Genomic DNA, 15,597 nt, shown 5'->3' with positions numbered 1-15,597 from the left:
CGCTTGTTCAAGTTCATTTTCTCTCTAACCAGAAGGCTAACTGGCATGGTGCTGGTGCTGGTGCTGGGTGCTGATACCAAGGGAACCCCTGGTTCTTGCCAAGACATACTGCTTGTGGTTCTTCTAAAGGACACTGATGTTCATAAAATTCTTTTTTCTTTTTTAAAGGTTCACCAACTGGCAATAAGATTTAAATTTTAAAATATTAAAATTTTTTCATTAACACATATGCATGTTAGGTAAAAAAGCTTGTTTTTCTTTTCCAAGCATGTATGGCACAAGTGTTGGACATGTACCCATACTGTTTTAGAGCCAGAAGGGGCCAGGAGAATTTTCTAGACAGTCTTCCTCTTTTTTTTAAAGATTTTATTTATTTATTTGACAGAGAGAGATCCCAAGTAGGCAGAGAGGCAGGCAGAGAGAGAAGGGGGAAACAGGCTCCCTGCTGAGCAGACACCCTAATGCAGGGCTCAATCCTGGAACCCTGAGATCATGGCCTGAGTTGAAGGCAGAGGCTTAACCCACTGAGCCACCTAGGCGCCCCTAGACTGTCTTCCTCTTAACCATTGGGCTAATTGCCTTCTCAGTAATGAAGGAGTGAGGGGCGTGGCCAGGGGCTTCAAGCCCTGGGCCGAGGCGTCGCTTTAACCACATTTATCCTGCTGTTATCCATTTCCTACTGGGGAGTCAATAAGACATTTTATTCTCACACAGGGATTGGTGGATCAAAGATTTAAAACTAAAGTCTGATTAAAAGGAATCTGAGCCAATGCTCCCAGTTTTCAAGTAGGAATCACGAACCCAGAGCAGTGTGTCTCTCGTTGTGAAAGTCATGATTCCCTACTGTGTCTGCTCTTTACCTTAGCTCCGGGGGTACAGGCAGCAATCAGTGGGATCAGGTGTTTAACTTTATCCGTGACTTTTTTCTCAGAGGAAAACTCTGACATAGTGACAAATGGCATCCACAGAGTTGGCAGAAGCGTGACGCTTTCCTTGAGCCCAGGACCTACAAGGAAGGAGCCTGGGAAAATAGTTTTTAAATATATGTCCTATCAAGAGTAATGAGCAGGGTAATCTTTTCAGAGATTGACCTGATTCCTGACATGGGTGCCGTTGGTGCCTGGCCTGGAGCCTCTTTACCACCAGTAACCCCTCCCCACCTGCTGCTTCATAGCTACCTCCTTCCCCAGAGCACTGCTTTTTGCTAGTAAGAACCACTTCCTACAGAGGTTCTCCCTCAACCTCACCCCCTTCCCTAGAGGTGTTTGTAGCTCTTGACTGACTACCATGCAGTACAAAAGGCCCTGCCTGGTGGTGGGTCAACACTGTGGGTCATTCATACTCCAGAGCTCCCTGTGGGATCAGGCTGAGGCTGACTCAGCTGAGACCACATCTCTGCTTGCCTCCTTCCTCTGCCCTGTCCTGCTTCCCTTACTGTCTTTTTCCTGAGCTCCCTGTCAACAACTCACATGTACAAGAATATCTGCCTCTGGCTCTGCTCCTAGGGAACCTGACTGAAGTTTATTATTAATAACTTTCTATAACTCATCCTTTTAATTTACAAACTATGTGTCTCCAGAACCTATTTGTGGTGCCAAATGTGTGTGGGATTCCCCGTTTTGTTCCCTCAGGGTACTACACATCAATGTGCTTTACTGATTTTCTGTCTGTAGAAAATAACATCAATCACTGATTTTAATTCCGTGCAGAGGAAAACCATCTTTTCAGGTGGCTAATGGACCACAAGCCTGAGTGGAAAGGCCGCATCAACCAGAAGGACGAGGATGGCTGCACAGTCCTCCACGTCGTCGCCGCAGCCCCCTACCCTGGATACCTCATCAAACGTAAGGAGCAGCCCCAGGCTGGAGGGTGCGCTGTGGGCTGGATGACCTCAGGCATTAGAGAGCCCACGCAATCGAGCACACGTATTACCCATCCATCCTGGGACAGGCTCACGGCTAAACCTTACCTTGAACGAAGCATCACAGGGAGGGCAGGCTGTTTGCAGGAAGGATGGGGGACAAGAGAAGGAAGGATGGCGGGGTTCCACATGCTCTTTCCGCTTCAGTGACTTCCATGGGATTGGATGTCTCAAGGACAGGGGCTTCTGGCTGCACTTGTTCCCTTCCTCATTGTGCAGCTACTAAGTGCTTTAGTTTAGGCCAGATCTGTGCTGGTTACCAGAGAGACACTGAAAATGACCACAGACGGAGACCTGTTTCTTGGCCATGGTAGAATCTAACGCAAGGATTTCATCTTGCGTACTTATCGGGGCCAGGGAGGCCACAAGGACAAGCTGGTTCTTCTGACGCAGACATACCTTGCTAGCCTATGAAACAGGAAGGCTGCGGGTCCTCCCACCCACCGGGCTCTCTGATGCTTCTTGCCTTTCTGGAAACCCGTGGAGATGGCACGTTTTGTTCTATAAAAATGTTAGGGTAGCTGTGGTGATGATGAATTGTAGCGGACTCCCAGCCCCGGGGGAAGGGAGATAAAAAGGAGGGCTGGGGAATTTGGCTCAGTATGGCCACAGCCTCCTGCCCATCATGGGAACTAGGCCTGGCCACCATCTTCTGATGGCAGAAGACGTTGGAAAGATGGATTTTTAAAAAAATAAGACAACTCATGATTATAAAATATCTGCCAAAATTAAACACACTTGTGGACTAGACAGAGCCCAGAGGCGTCTGGTTGGGGACCCCTGGCCTGCTGGTCCTGGGAACTTAGAGTTTTATGTCCTCAGCATGTCCCAGAGGAGTGCAGTGAGGTGTGTTTCTCTAATGTCATTCCCCACTGGACTGGGTCCCAGAACCCACATTTGGGCGAACAGAGAAAGGGTGAGCTACAGATACTGTTTTGAGCTTTATTGAAATATAATTCATTATATTTCATAATGAGTATAATAAAGAGTGTCTCTCTGCCATATAATTCAACTGTTTAAAGCATCCAATTGGATGTTTTTAGTACATTTGTAGAGTTATGCAACCACAATGAATTTTTAAAACATTTTCATCATCTTCAAAAGAAACCTCGTCTCCACTAGCAGTCACTCCCCATTCCCGCCCCCTGGCCCCCAGCCCCAAGCAACCACTAATCTGTCTTCCGTGTCCATGGACTTGCCTTTTCTGGACATTGCATATAAATGGAATCATACAGTCTTGTGACTAGCTTCTTTCACTGAGCATGCTTTCAAGTTTCAAACTCGTTGTACCGTGTGTCAGTATTTCCTTCCTTATTACTACCAAATAATATCCCAGTGTAGAGATAAACCACATTTGATTTATCCATTCATCAGTGGGTGGACTTGTGTTCAGCTACTAAGAATAACACTGCTGTGAACTTTTGCATATATGAATATATTTTCATTTTTCTCAGGTAGATACTTAGGTATTGCTGGATCTCATGGTAATTTAATATTTAAACTCTTGAGGAACAGCCAGACTGTTTTCCAAAGTGGTTGCACCATTTTATACTCCCACTGGCAAAGCACAAAGTTCTAATTTTCCTAAATCCTTGTCAACACTTGTTACTGTCTGTCTTTCTGATATCCCTTGAATTTTAGTACCCTCTGAGAGACTGTGGTATCCTGGCAAATGTTTGACAACTGGGTCTTCAAAAAGCCCCAAAGTGTGAGGTTTCCCAGTTTCCTTGGTGTAAATACTCCCACCATGGTTGATTTCAAGCTACTAATGTGATGTCATTGAACATGGGGCTGGGACAGGTGCAGTAGAATAGCATTATATTGTATTTTTACCACACAGATCCATGTTAAAGTAGATGTATAGAAACTTCATCATAGACAATAGCAAAGCATAGTAAAATAATTAAGAAATAATGAGTTTTGTTTTTAACGTGATTTGTTTCTTGTAAGTTTGAGTAAGTTAGTTGTTAATAATGGCAGTGTTTACCAACCATCTTGTAATATTTCTGGATATTTAACAGTTGGTTCTCATCGACTGGTGTGAGCCGGTTCCAGCACACCTCAGTACTAAATGATAGTAGCTATCATTTAGCTATTGATAAAGCTGTCATTGGCCTGGTAATTTATGGTTAAAATCTGTGCCTCCAATCACTGTGCTCTCCTTACACATCCCCAGCCCAAAAATGTCCAAGAAAACAATTTCCAGATAAAACTCTTCAAAGAAACACAATTTCAATTCTCCTGAAATTCAGGTGGTCTGAGCAGTATTTGTGTATAGTAGATGCATGCAAAGCCTTGGATTCTAAACCTATGCATCAATAACTTGGCAAGCATCCATTTCCTGGGACTTAAACGAGAGCTTTCCAGTACAAGCATCATGAGAGCAACATACAACATTTAAAATTTTCTGGTAGTCCTATGAAAAAGTAAAGCAAAATAGGTGAAATTAATTTTAGCAGTATATTTTATTTAACCCATCTAGCCCATATATTATCATTGCCCTGTGTAATTAACATAAAAAGTGCAGAGACATTTTACATTCTGTGTTTTGGTTTTATGCTATGTCTTTGAAATCCAGCATATGTTATACTCTGCTAGCATATCTCCATGTGGACAAGCCACATCTCAAGTGCTCAGTAGCACCTCTGTGCCTCGTGGCTGCCATACTGGACAACACACCTTAATAGTGTTTCTTACAAATGCGGAAACCTTCCCGACTTTCTGAAACATGAGAGCATGAACCTCAGAAGTCAAGAGACAGCCCTTTCTTCGTGCAGGTGTAACATGGGCTGCTCTCCTCCACTCCAGCTGCTGCCAAACGAGCCTTCTTATAGACCCTTATAGGCTGATTCCCCTCCTTTGAATTCCACCTCTCTCACTACCCACGTCCTCTGCTTCTCTTTCATCAGGGAAGCTCACCTTTTTTTTTGTTTTGTTTTGTTTTTAAATATTTGATTTGAACTAATTTTAGACATACAGAAAAGATGCAAAAATAGTTCAAAGAGTTTCTGTAAATCCTCACCCAACTCCCCTTAAAAAATCCAGAAATTAACATTGACAAAATGCTACCAACGAACACACAGACATCTTGTGAATTTCGCCCTTGTTTTTACTAATGTTCTTTGTCAGTTAGGAGATCCACACAGCATTTACTTGTCAGAGCTCCCAAGTCTGCTCCAGTCTTTGACACTTCCTCAGTTTTCCATACCTTTGACCCTTTTGAAGAGTATCAGTCAGTTTTTTTGTAGATGGCCCATCAGTTTGAGTTTAAGACACTAAGTTCTTTTCCTCCCCACCCTATTGAATATGATTATTTTGCTCATTTGTAGTACACTCAGGTATATTTTTTTCAGGCTTTGCATTCCATTTTAGAATTCTCCTCACATCCTGTTTGGTTTTGTTTGTATTTTGGTATGTGAAAGGCACATATGTGAAACATTACTATGGTTCTAGGGTTCTGAACTTTGCAGAAAGATATACTCAGAGAAGTGTCACTTCTTCCTCCTCCTTGACCCCTGAGTTCCCATTTCCCCCTTTTTTCTGCCCCTTTCTCATTAATCCTCTGTAGGTGATCAGTTTCCTTCTTTCTTTTCTTTTCCTTTTTTTTTTTTTTAAAGATTTTATTTATTTATTTGACAGAGATCACAAGTAGGCAGAGAGGCAGGCAGAGAGAGAGGAAGAGAAGCAGGCTCCCTGCTGAGCAGAGAGCCCAATGAGGGGCTCAATCCCGGGACCCTGAGATCATGACCTGAGCCGAAGGCAAAGGCTTTAACCCACTGAACCAGCCAGGCGCCCCTTTTCTTTTTTTTTAGGCTTTTCTTCCTGGATTCCTTTTGTAGTAATGAGCAGACACATGTGTGTTTTCTTACACCTCCTTTTTAAGGTGGAGGGTCCCATTCTATAGATTCTGCTTGACACAGAATCTTTTTCATTAACAGTATCCTTTGGAAATTACTCGATATTAGTTCATATGCATGAATATGTAGTTCTGTTAGATGTTGTCAAATCTTCATCCAGAAGGATGGTACCAATTTGTACAACCACCTGTAATATAGAAGAGTGCCTCTTTGCCCACAGTCTCACCAACAGAATTTTGTTATATTTCCAAGTTTCTTCTGGTCTGAGAGATGTGAATTGGTATCTCAAGGTTGTTTTAATTGCATTTCTCTAATTACTTTATGTGTGAGTTTGGCCTTTTAAAAATATATTTGAGAACCATTTTCATATCTATTTTTGCCAAGTTATTTGTTCATGTCTGTTCCTCATTTTTCTATAGAGTTTTTGATCCTTTGTCTTCAATTTTTAAGAATTCTTTGTTCATTAGCTCTTTGTCTGTGGTATAAGTCATGAATCTCTCCCCCACCCCCGTTTATTCACTTGTCTTCTGACGTTGGGTTTTTTTGTCATGCAAATATTTTCTTTTTACGTAGTCAAATTTGTCAATCTATTGATTTATTGCTCCTGTATTTGGAGTCAGAGTTTAAAAAAACCTTCCGAACATCCAAATTAAAGAGTTGTATTTTTTTTTTTCCTGGTGCCTATATAGGCATTTTCTGTTCTATTCTACTGGCCTCATTGTTTGTATAGGCTTTTTTTTTTTTTTTTTTAAGATTTTATTTATTCATTTGAGAGAGAGGGAGGGAGCATAAGCAGGGAGAGTGGGAGAGAGAGAAGCAGGCTCCCTGCTGCAGGGTTAGATCCAAGGATCCTAGGATCATGACCTGAGCCTAAGGCAGATCCTTAACTGACTGAGCCACTCAGGTGCCCCTTCGTATAAACTTCTTTTAAATCACTTTTCAAAAACTAGTTTAAAAATCAGAAATACACTCCACACCAAAATGGCTGAAATAAAAAAAAAAAATGGACAGCAGCAAGTATTGACAAGGATGTGGAAAATTTGGGACCCATTGCTGGTGGGAGTGAAATAATGGTGCATCTGTTTTGGAAAAAAGTCTGGCAGGAATTCAAATAGTTACCATACGATTCAGCAATGTTATTCCTAGGTACCTGCCTCACAGAAATGAAAACATACTCAGTCAAAAACTTGTACACGAGTGCTCATAGCAGTATTACTCATAACAACTAAAACCGTGCAGACAACCCAAATCTCCAGCTGCTGAATGGACAGACAAAGCACGGGTCATCCAGATAATACAATATCATTCAGCCATAAAAAAGAACAAAATACTGACACACGCTACAACATGGATGCACCTTGAAGTGTTAGGCTGAGGGAAAGAAACTGGTCACAAAGGTCACATATTGCATGATCTCATTTAGAAAATCAGATCACTGGTTGCCCTGGAGGTGGGGCAGGAGGAAATGTGGAGTGACTGCCAGTGCATATAAGGTTTCTTTAGGGAGTGATAAAATGTTCTGGAATTGGATAGTGGTGATGATTACACAACTTCATAAATATACTGAAACCCACTAAATTGTACACTTTAAAAGAATGGATTTTATGCATTTATGAATTTATTCTACCAAAAAAAGTTTAAAGGCAAAAAAAAAAAAGAATTTGAAAGCCATGATCTTAGTAAAAAAAAGAAAGCATTCAAACACTTTAAAAAGATATGTGATATCTTTTATCACATATCTAGATATGTGATATCTACCAAGCATTTTTTGGTGAGTCTTGCCAATTTTACTATTCCTCTTTTAAATATGAATGTGCACATACTCTACATTCTATTCAGCAACTTGCTTTTCCCTTGAGTGATAATCTTGGCCATCTTTCCCTAATACTACCTGCATAACTATTTCATTTTTTTAAACAGCTCACAGTATTCTCTGACTTGACTATACTGCACTGATGGATGATTAAATGGTTTCAGTTATTTTGCTACCAAAAACAATGCTCAGAGAATATTTTCCTATATACATCTTTGTGAACTGATGGGAATGTATCTATAGGATTATTTCCTAGTTGAGAGATTGCTTGTTCAAAAAATTACACATTTTATTTGTTTGGATAATCTCATTTTATTTAAAATTTAAACAGATTACATTCACAAAATCACAAATCACAAATTCACACACACAAAAACTATACATTGAGAGTCTCTGTCCTTTAACCTGAGAAACCAATATTACCCGTATCTTATGATTTCCCCCCCCACAAATATTCTATAATGTATAAGTAAAAATTTATGTACAGTTTTAGGATGTTGTTAGCATATCGGGACGTATTTGACTTTTGGAACTATTGTTAACTTGAACCCCATAAAGGTTGCCCCAACAGTGTATGAGATTATCTCCATCTTGAATACTTTTCTGATATATAGAGAGTCAGGAACTCTCCAGATACTTTAATGTGGCCTGAATTCCAAATCCATCATTTAAAATAATTGCAGCATCATAGAGCCTCTGAAATCATCCATTCTGTCGGAGTTTTGGTGGTGGGCGGAGGTTGTTACGATGGTCTTCCTGCTTCCGGATCTGTGTGGTTTGGGAGGCCCGGGGGTTCAGTCTTAGGGAATTACCAGAGCCCAGCAACAAGACCCAAAGCCTAGAAATGATCACTTTCTGTAACCAATGTGAGGCCAGGTCGGTGGTTGCATCTAACTTGGTACAAGCGACAGACACTCAAACTGGTTTAAGCAAGATAGGGCATTTATTGGCTCATGTGACTCAATGGTCCAGAGTTTGCTCCAGGTGCTCTCGTGGCGTCTTCAAGAATCTGCCGTCTTCCAGCTCTGCTTTCTTCTGCATTAGGTTCATTCTTAGGCAGGCTCTTTTGCAGTGGAAGCCATCTGATATTAGGTTTATCTTATATGCCTGTTTGTCAGGTCACGGCCAAAGAGAATATCTCTACTCAGTATTTCAGTTAAAGTCCTACGAATGAGTCTCTGTGACTTGATTTTGGTCACATGCCCTCCGTGAACCAATCACTAACGCCAGAAGGATGGAATGATCTAATTGGCTAGATCCTGATCAGATGCTCACCCCTGGATTTGGGGTTGAGGCAGAGCGAGAGAATGGAATGATCTGATTGGTCAGGTTCTGGTCAGCTGTTTATTCCTTCCCGCTTCCCCCAAGCTCTGGCTGGGGCAGTGGTGGAGGATGTCATGGTGACTGAATCTGTTTCTGCCCATCAAATCAGGTATGCTGGCAAGTGGGGGAAAGACGCTTTCTTAAAGGAATACTGAGGTGTTGTTATCAGGAAAAGGCATAATGGATGCTAGTAAATTAAAAAAAAAAGTCTAGTATGTTTTTCAATGTTGCTTCCTTATCTTCAAGAATTTTGAAAACCTGTCTACCTCTTTACATGTTTTAACACTGACATGTAGAATTTCTTTTTATCTATGAGTCAAAAATATGTAAGAAAAAGTAATTTTCAGAATTGTGTACACAGATATTTTAAAATAAAACTATTATATCCTTTAGTGGAATATAATAGAACATACTACAGCAACTTGATAATCTCTAACGTCTATTTAAAAAACTATGACGAGCTCTTTAATAGTCAAAAATATAAAATTGTACCTTGCTGTTTTGGGGATCCTATTTCTAGTTTACTTCTCAGAAAGAAGTTTACTCTCATACAGTTTATGCTTGAAAGTCTTATTAGTCATCTAGTAAACTTCTTCTGGAACAGAAGTGTTTGTATAGCTTTAAATAAAAAAATTCTGTGATTTAGGACTTTAGGGTTTAAACTTTTCTAGATTTAATTATTACAAAATTATTACTACAGGGGCGCCTGGGTGGCTCAGTGGGTTGAGCCTCTGTCTTCGGCTTGGGTCGTGATCTCAGGGTCCTGGGATCGAGTCCCTCATTGGGCTCTCTGGTCTGCAGGGAGCCTGCTTCTCCTCTCTCTCTCTGCCTGCCTCTCTGCCTACTTGTGATCTCTGTCTGTCAAATAAATAAATAAAATCTTAAAAAAATTATTACTACAGATATCAAAGCAACAGAAATATATTAAAATCTTCTGTAATTAATTATTAAAGATGAAAATAATAATTTTGGAGGGCAGTGAAAGGAGGGTAGATTGTAGTACCTTTTATTTTGTTGTTCTATTTTTTAGAGTTTTATTTATTTTTTTCCAAAGTGGCTGCACCGATTTGCATTCCCACCAACAGTGGAAGAGGGTTCCCCTTTCTCCACATCCTCTCCAACACATGTTGTTTCCTGTCTTGCTAATTTTGGCCATTCTAACTGGTCTAAGGTGGTATCTCAATGTGGTTTTAATTAGAATCTCCCTGATAGCTAGTGATGATGAACATTTTTTCATGTGTCTGATAGCCATTTGTATGTCTTCATTGGAGAAGTGTCTGTTCATGTCTATTTGAGAGAGAGAGAGAGAGAGAGAGAGAAGAGCACTAGAGCAAGGGGAGGGGCAGAAGGAGAGGGAGAAGCAGACTCCTTACTGAGCAGGGAGCCTTGATCGCAGGACCCTGAGATCATGACCAGAGCTGGAAATCAAGAGTTGGATGCTTAACTGACAGAGTCACCCAGGTGCCCCTGTAGTGCCTTTTAAAAGGGGCTTGGCACGCCTGGGTGGCTCAGTGGTCAAAGCCTCTGCCTTCTGCTCAGGTAATGATCCCAGGGTCCTGGGATCGAGCCTCACATCGGGTTCTCTGCTCAGCGGGGAGCCTGCCTCCTCCTCCTCTCTCTCTCTCTCTCTCTCTGCCTGCCTCTTTGCCTACTTGTGATCTTTAAAAAAAGGGGGGGGGGCTTGGCAGGCACCTCATTTTCCCTTCAGTGGATACTCTGGAAGTCAGGAATTTCCACCACCTTTTTAGGGCAATACATTAATTAGTAATTTGTTCTCTGTGATCCTTAGCAAATCACTATAAAATTAGTGGCTCAAAACCACACCCATTTACCAGGTCACAGTTCTCTAGGTCAGTAGTCTGAAATGATGTGACAGAGTTTTGTGCTCAGTGTCTTCTGTGGCTGAAATCAAAGGTCCTGACAGAGGCTATGTTCTCATATGGAGTGGTGGACCTTTTTTCAAGCTCACATGGTCGTGGCAGTATCTCGTTCCTTCCTGTTGTAGGAATGAGGCCCTGGTTTCCTTGCTGGCTGTCAGCGGGAGACTGCTCTCGGCTTCTCCAGGCCACACACATTCCTTGTCATGTGGCTCCCTCTCTCTTCAAAGCCAGCAGGGGAGAATTTCTTAGTCATCAATTCCCTCTCATATTTTAAATCTTTGCCCTCTTCCTGACCTCTAGACCTCTGACCTTTATGGTTCATGTGATAAGGTCAGAGGACTCTCCCTATCCTAAGGTCAACTGCTTAGGGACCTTGATTACATTTGCCAAGTCTCATCACATTTAGATTCATATTTGATTGAGTAACTGGGGAGAAGGTGTGTGTGCACCAGAGGTTGGGAATCTTGGGGATTGCCTTAGAATTCTGCCTGCCTTAGTCAGATACTCTGTGGGTAAAAACTTTGGCTTTCTGATTTTGTTTCATTTTTTTAAAAGGGGAGAAGGGAACTTGTGACTAGGGAGACAGGAAAGGAGAGCATCATGAACAGAATGATACCTGGAGTAGAGATGCCCCGTCTGGGTGGTGGATTTTAGGAAAGCATGGGTAGGAAGTTGGGGATCAGGCATTGATTTGTTGAACTCTCTGTGCCCACATCAATCTTTCTACCCCCAGGAATACACCTGTTCCATTTGAAAGGCTATTGCATCTGTGATCATGGAGGCACCTTGATGCTTGGCAAATAGATCCATCAAAGCAGCAAATGGAGCTGGCAGCCAGAGGGTTGGGCCTGGGAGGGTACAAACAGTGACAACAAAAAGACCCTGATGCGAAAGCAATTGCCACTTTCTTCTCCGAGCCCCAGACAGGCTTTTTTTTTTTTTTTTCCTTCTGGAAGAATATTCTGTTTCCTCTCTAGGGAATAAAGAAATCTGAAGTCACAGCTTGCTGTTATCCTTACAGCTGTAACTGTTGCCTAGTAACCAGATTCCCCCTCTCCTTGCTTGTTGCCAGGGAGAGGGGAGAAAGGTAGAGAGGAGCGCACTTCTGAACCTCTTCAAAGCTATTGTCCTACCCACTCCACACAGGACTCCTTGCTTCCGGGAGTTGGGTGGGTTGCCTAAAGCCAGCAGTTTAGATTCTACAAGCAGTGGGACACTGATTCCCTTGCCCCAGGCTGCTTGGGCAGGGAACTGGGAGGAAGAGCACTCATGGGGACGTCTCCTTATGGAAGGAACCATGACAGCCCCCTTTTCTCCATCTGGCCCACTCTAGGACAAACAGAGGATGTGCAGATGCTCTTGCGCTTTGGGGCAGACCCTACCCTGCTGGATAGACAGTCCCGCTCTGCCATGGATGTCCTCAAGAGGAATAAGAACTTCAAGGCCATTGAGAAAATCAACAGTCACTTGGCAAAGCTGACCGCATGTTCTAAGGACCTATCAGGTACAGTTTCTAGTGAAACAACTTTTTTGTGGGGGTGGGTGGTAAAATGGTCCTGTGGCATTAGATACAAATCAGTTTATACTTTCTTAGTCTATGAGGATGGAAGTGAAATCCCCAGTCTTTGGAAAACTTGTTTTCTTTTTTTTTTTTTGAAATACAAAGAAAACTCTTATTTAGAGAGTGTCTATGACATCCTGATGAATTAGCTAGGTCTGCCTTTGGGCAGTTTCGGTGATTTTTTTTCCATGCATGCACGTGGTTGGTGAAAAAAGGAAAAAAATCATATGGAAGAGGGGCTCAACAAAAATTGAGCTTACTCCTCAAGAAGCAATTACAACCAATAATTTAAAATACATTCATATGTCTGGAATAGATATGGTTTATCAGTTTGGGACGGCATCTGTTGACTGGCTGCTGTATAGGGTGAAATGCAACAAGTTCACGCCAATTGTTGGATTGTGCCCAGTAATGTCATTTGTGTGATTTACATTCTGTTTCTTAGCTCTAAGTTTTCTGGGCCTCATCCATAGATGAATTGTAGAAAGGAAAAACCAGTAAATGGTATTTACGTGGTGGTAGTATGATTATGTAAATGATTATGTAAATTGTGTTCTACAACTGGTAGCATAGCAGAACCCATAGGAAAGAACCAGCAGACGTCCCGATAACTTTGCTATTTCAATGTGATACCATTTAAGCATTCCAGTTTAACGGACCGTGTGTACGCATATATACTGTTTGGACCTTATTTAGATGTTTTATTTAGACTTCAGCCCCAGTGTGTGTGTGTGTGTGTGTGTGTGTGTAAATGCTTCCTTTCGTTCTTGCACTCATGTGGGACTGTGCAGCTGGTGTTGTCTGTTCAGACTTCTCTCTTGATCTGTTAGCATACCTACTCAAGAAAGTTTTTACTGGAAGAAGCATGGACTTACGGAGTTTTCTTTACATTGTCCTTGAATAGAGGCATTATATTTTTGAATTTAGGCATTGTATTTCACTGATTTTAAATTGCAGTCCCTCCCCATATTTTCACATGTTTAAAACTGGAATGTGTTTCACCATTGGTGATGGGTTACTTTGGTGCAGCTGTTCCTGATGTGTCAGACAATGCACGGGATCTTAGACTTATGAAATATGCTGTAAAACCTCGTTCCTCACAACCATGAGGGCACTGTGTCTTTGTATTCTAACCTCCATTTGCTACTGGTTAGAAGTCTGATGTCAGTCTCATTTATTTTCCCTTCTAAGGTTTTCTCTGTCCTTCGAGTTTTGCAATGTCCCTGGGAAGTTTCTCGGTGTGGATCCTTACACATTCTTATCGCTTGGCTCTTCTTGGCCCCTCTCAATCTAACTTTCTTAGCTCAGGGAAATTTATCTCCTATCATTTTGTTCTCTTCCGCTGCAAGTGTTAAATGGGTGACCTTCCTGAATTTATAACGTCTCTCTACTTTTCCCTACTGTTTTCTAGGTTCTTTTTCTTTTCAGATCTTTAATTGGTCCACAGCTTTTCCTTTTACAACTCAGCTTGCCCATTGCATTTTTAAATTTGGAAACTCAGTTTTAATTTCTAAGATCTTTTGTTTTCTGATTTTTTTCTTAATCTATGGCAGCTTTTGCTTGTTTTATATTTGCCACCTCTTCTTGAATGACATTTAAGAATATTGAGTATTTCTTTTTTCCTTAAAGAATGTTCTCCTCTCTTCCCTGAATTATTTTTTTCTTTGGGGGTGAGTAGTTTCATCTTCTTGTTTCTCTTTTGTACTATTGCTTTTCTTTAATTATTTTCTGATCTTCGGGTGGTTTATGTGCTTGTATGAAGGACTGGACTGATTAATACTTAATAGACGGTTAGTGTGTTTATTGAAGTTACGTGGATGCATTTCCCCAGAAACACTCCCCTGCCCCTGAAGTGGGTAAATTGGTGGCAAGGTGAAGGCAGCCCATTGGGTGTGTGTGTTGGAATGGGAGGCAGTTGGACAGGTGGGGATCATCGCAGTTGCCATGCTCAGGAAAGTTTTATTATGGGGGAGACGCTGCTTTTTATTTAGCGTCCCTGACCCCCTCATTGCCCCATCTATGTGTTCATTTTCATTTACTTATTTAAAGTATCGTCTGTTGTTTCCATGAGATCACTGAAATGAGGGGAACAAAGTATATTTGTAGAGTCCTCTGTTTTTCATGGATTTTTAAAAAAAAAAAAGCCGTGACATATCATATTTAGTTTTTAAAAGACCGCTGTGTCAAAGGCTTGTGATTTCTTCTGTGAGGTAGTATAATTAATAAATCACTGTGAAATGCTTTCTGAGAGTTTATGCCTGTAATCTCAGCTTCACATTGGGTTCTACTGTTTGAGAAATTGAAACTAACTGAACAGATTTCTCTGCCAGTGAATTTCCAGGTTTTAGTGTAACAACAAAAAAGGACCACCAGTTAATGGTGGGAAATGGCTGACTTGTTTGCAGGTTTTTCTCTTACATTTAATTTTTTTGTTGCAATTAGTTCTAACCTTAATTCTTAGAATACTATATATGTGTTTTGTGTATGCTGTATCTAATGTTAATAGACTTTAACATAAGTCATGCATTTCTGTTTAGTTTTTAAAGTTTTTCCTTATCTTATTTTTATTTTTTGGGGGGGAGCATAATAGAGTCTTTGGATATCTGCTAATCCTAAAAACAGCTCGGTTTCTGAGACAGGGTCCCACTCTCCTTTCCTCTCTCTCTACCTTCACTAGCTATCTTTGTGGTGAAACCAGAAGAGACTCAGTAGAAAAGTATCTGGTTCCCTTTCTCCTTACTAGAATTCAGTTATGCTCGCTTGGGAAGAAGGCACATTCAGAGGAATGTGCCTCGTTCCAAGCCTGTCTTTTGGCTCACTGGGTAGTTTGTGATGGTAGTGGATGCAGTGAAACCCATAGCCCCTGATACTCATTGGTAAGCTTATTGGAAATTTGATCACTTTAAAGTTTTCTGGACCATCGACCGTGAATTTTTCCTTGCCATGCTAGAAGAATATCGAAAGACTGTAGGGAAACACGGAGTCAAAAAAAGCAAAAGAAACTGACAAAAATTGGACAAGTGGAGGACAACCAGTTATCAGGCAGGGCTAGTGAGTTGGCATCTTCTGGTGCACTTCCAAAGACTCCTAGTCATGGAACCCTTGTAGACCTCAGTATTGGAATATGACATCTATGCTTAATATCATGGTTACTTTGTGTATCCATACGGACATAGAGTTGTATATGTACATTTTGTTTCTAAGATTTTTGCCAGTGGTACAAACTTTAAAACGTGAGATGA

The 15,597-nt window shown here is 41.2% G+C and overlaps 1 protein-coding gene across 4 annotated transcripts in view; it reads left to right on the top strand.

The window, feature by feature from the left end:
* TRANK1 (tetratricopeptide repeat and ankyrin repeat containing 1) overlaps nucleotides 1-15,597 on the top strand; it is a 77,356-nt gene that overhangs the window by 15,599 nt on the left and 46,160 nt on the right. For all 4 annotated transcript variants that reach the window (XM_045089092.1, XM_013059914.2, XM_004759395.3 and 1 more), the window contains 2 exons: nucleotides 1,710-1,844; nucleotides 12,128-12,298. In XM_045089092.1, coding sequence (XP_044945027.1) covers nucleotides 1,710-1,844; nucleotides 12,128-12,298 — 306 coding nt within the window. The remainder of the gene's footprint in view (nucleotides 1-1,709; nucleotides 1,845-12,127; nucleotides 12,299-15,597) is intronic.

Source organism: Mustela putorius, unplaced genomic scaffold (assembly GCF_011764305.1).
Source record: "Mustela putorius furo isolate JIRA1106 unplaced genomic scaffold, ASM1176430v1.1 tig00003834_pilon_pilon_pilon, whole genome shotgun sequence".
Taxonomy (NCBI): Eukaryota; Metazoa; Chordata; class Mammalia; order Carnivora; family Mustelidae; genus Mustela; species Mustela putorius.
This window is presented reverse-complemented; position numbering and strand designations above follow the sequence as displayed.